Source organism: Fulmarus glacialis, unplaced genomic scaffold (genome assembly GCF_000690835.1).
Source record: "Fulmarus glacialis isolate BGI_N327 unplaced genomic scaffold, ASM69083v1 scaffold7072, whole genome shotgun sequence".
Lineage (NCBI taxonomy): Eukaryota > Metazoa > Chordata > Aves > Procellariiformes > Procellariidae > Fulmarus > Fulmarus glacialis.
Window position 1 is genome coordinate 2,089 of NW_009199694.1, and position 3,480 is coordinate 5,568.

The window sequence follows — 3,480 nt, forward strand, 5'->3', positions numbered from 1 at the left end:
TGGTTGCAAAAGGAAGACACCCAGCCCAAGTGGTGTCACCTGTATTTAGACATATATATGTCTGGGTCTTAAATTTGGTTTGTTGTTCAGTGCTAAATGGAGCAGTGTTTGGGAAATAGTGACCTGAAAGAGGGCAATGGGCAGCCTGTCAATATCCCAATCCCCTTTCTACCTCCTGGGGTCCATGGCCCACTTGATGAAGATTTGCTCCCCAGTTAACCATAATGTAGAGGGGTAGGGCACACCTTCAAGCCTTCCCCACCCAGTTCCTGGAGCTCAGCATTCATTAGCATCATGCTGTGATGTCCAAGTTAGGACTGGCTCACAGACAAGTGACCCACAATTGAATTTCTTATCCTAGTACCAGTCTGGAGAATAAACACATCCACCAATAGAGAGTATTGTCACAAAATACAAATGAAAAGAGGCCATGTAAATGCTCAACTTCCCTGGCACATTTCAGCCATTAAATATTTGCATGGAAAACATATGTGCGTCCAGGTGGGGATCCTTCAGTCTCCTTGCCCATTAACTTCATGGTGATGGCATAAGAGGCAAGAATAACATGGATCAGGGAAAATAAACTACGATCTCTGTTCTGCCCCAGTAACAGAATGAGCACAAACACCACCCCCACCCCCCACACTGTTTAACTGGAAGAACTGAGCTGGATAACATTGTCCTTGGCATGGTACAGGTCAGTGCCTGAAACAGCCACTCCCATCCTGAGCCGTAAGGGTAGCACTGACAGAGAAAGAAAATTTTGCAAACAGGCTTAAAAACCTCTACACAGCACACCCTTCTGGGGTCGCACGGGGAGGGGTGTAAACGCGAGTTACCTGAGCACACAACGCCTGCGTCTTCTTCATGATTACAGTTATGCTTTCCCCAGGGTCTGGTCCTGCAGGCAGAAAGGTCAGCTTCTGTACCGGTGCAGTTCACGTCATCCAGCCAGATACGACCAGTTCCTTGACCAAAGTGAGCCGAGCCAGGGGCTGACAGTGCTTCTCCACAGTCCAACTGCCTGCATACGACCATGGCATCGGACAGATCCCAGCTATCATCACACACGGTTCCCCACTGCTGTTTCCAAAGCACCTCGAGCCGCCCCGCGCAGCGGCTGGGGCCGCTCACAAGTCTGATGGGAGCTGAGTTGGTAACACCTGAATCCCAAAACAAGCCAAGGTGGAAAATGGGCATAAGCCAGGTTTTGGCTGATAGCGGAGATCGTAACATCTTGCTTTTGCAGGAATAATGCCATTTTGGGCCTGTTTGGGGAAGGATTGCCAAAATGCTCACCACTTTTTTTCCAGCAGGAACATTATAAGAAAAGCTTGCTGGCTAATTAGTGGTGTAAACTTCTTGCTCAAATGGTGTTAGGACCTCTAACACATCTCTGCATCTCCATAAGCAGCTGCAAGATCTTAGTGACCTAGGATCATGGGATTCCTACTAATATGTCCCTCCCAGACACATGACAGATATTCAAAACCTTGGATGAGAACCAATCATTTCCAGCCGTGGAACAGTCCCAACACATATTCTGACATGGTGTGTGACAGCTCCACACCACAGAAACCCTAGACTGTACCCTGCACACAGTCAGGAAGATGAGAGAAAAACCTCAGATTATGGTCTTTAGGAAGACGGCAGTCCCAGAGTAAGCGCCTCCAGACAACCTGAGCTGCTGTAGCACCATGGGTCTCGGATCATCCCTCCCCACCCTCACTGTGCAGCTCCTTGCTCTGTGCACAATACCGTGAACGTTCCTCCTGAGGTCTGCAACTCTTCCTGTGTCGCGCAAGTTATCAAAGGAAGCTTTCAGGTCACTTCTCTGGGTACAAATTAGGATATCCACATCCTTGTCCAAAACGCTTGTCAGAACTTTCCTATCCAGAACTCGCTCCCCTGGTGCCATGTGGAGCACAGTTTGTTCACCTAAATGAAGGTTTCTAGTGCCATTTGTAGACCTGCACCCTCCAGAGCAGTAGCTGGAGTCCGAGATTGAGAAACTAGGGTGACTCAAATGGCTCTAGGCACCTACATTAAGGCAACTGCCTACAGTCCATACAGTAGGATTCACCTCCCAGCTGCTGACAGTTGCAGTGCTAAACAACTGGACTCCCATACAATGCAGAAAAGAAGATATTTCAAGTCAACATCCACCCATAAGGGAGGAAGACTTGAGGTAGGCTCTATGCTGTTGGAAAGCATGGATATTTTTCCAACAAACTTTAAATTCCCAGATCATCCTCCTTGATCATTTGCAGATCTGGCACAGCCTTTACTTCATCCTAGCCCCTGAAACAGCCTCAACTTATACCAGGTTTTGTTAAAAACCAATATCACTGTCTCAGGATAATCCTTATCCAATTCTTTTACCTCTTTTTGGTTTAAATTATTGGATTATGCTGATTTGCAGGGTATAAATGCAGCTGGATTAAGAACTGACTCTGGCAGGGAGGCAACGGAGGTCTGCTGTGCTTATTCACTCTTAGGTCCTGGCTCCAACACAGACTGTGACTCTAGGGTGGAGGAAAAAACCAGAATTACATTCTGGATTACACAGATCAATCAAAGGAAGCTCTGCCTTTATGCTTGCATTTGTTTGTTCCCAGGGTTTGTCTCTGTATATCTGCACTGTTAATGCCTCTAGATCTCTAGGTTTTTCAGAAGCCAAATGATCATCTCTACTACTGTATTCTCTTGTCTCAGAAATGTCAAGCCCTTTTCCAGTGCCAGGAGTTAAAACCCAAGCTTCCTGGATCTTCAGTCCTTTATTCCAGCCATGAAACCCATTTCCTTGCCAAGACTGGGGATATGAGAGGGGTCAATCCACCACGAGTTGTATCTAGAACTTACCAGGCCGTATTTAGAACCCTGTTCTCCGGGAGCAGAGGAGAAAACTTACCCCAAAGACATGCCAAGAGGAAGAGCACAGTTTCCATCCTGGTTCCAGCGAAGGCAGCCAGACTCCCACTGCGAGCATCCCTGGGTGGGAGAAGATTTCCTGGTGGTCCCATGGTAGCAGCAGAGACCTCATATAATCCAGCTCCTGAAGGCCTTGTTGGCAGGGTAGAGCAGGAAGATCGTCCTTGTAGGAAAGACAAAGAGTCAGTGGCTGGCTGGGGAGGCAGGAGAGAAGACAATAAGGACCAAGAGAGGAGGTAGATGACAAATATTCCTTACCCTGACTCCTCCCCTTAATTGGCCTCTCCCCCTTCACCCTCCAGTGCTGGCCCCTTCCCTCCTGTTCCTTGCATCTCCCTATGCTACTTCCCTCCTCCCATGCTCTTCTATTCATCAACACTTTAAGGGAAAATAACCCCTGCTAGAAAGCACTGAATCTTTTCTCCTCTGTTGTTGTTTTGGCAAAAAGCAAACTACTTCTTTCTGGCACTTCTAAAACTGCCATTCTCCTGGCAAGACTAGCTCATGAACAGGCAGTGTCCTAGGAAGACTTCTTGGAGAAAGCAGGAA

The 3,480-nt window shown here is 47.6% G+C and overlaps 1 protein-coding gene across 1 annotated transcript in view; it reads right to left on the reverse strand.

Annotated features, from left to right (window-relative positions):
• Positions 1-1,163, reverse strand: part of LOC104073524 (deleted in malignant brain tumors 1 protein-like) — a gene marked incomplete at both ends in the record, with an annotated part of 2,075 nt that extends 912 nt beyond the window's left edge. The window contains one exon of the mRNA XM_009573338.1: positions 840-1,163. Within this exon, the coding sequence (XP_009571633.1) occupies positions 840-1,163 (324 nt within the window). The remainder of the gene's footprint in view (positions 1-839) is intronic.
• Between the last annotated feature and the right edge of the window lie 2,317 nt (positions 1,164-3,480).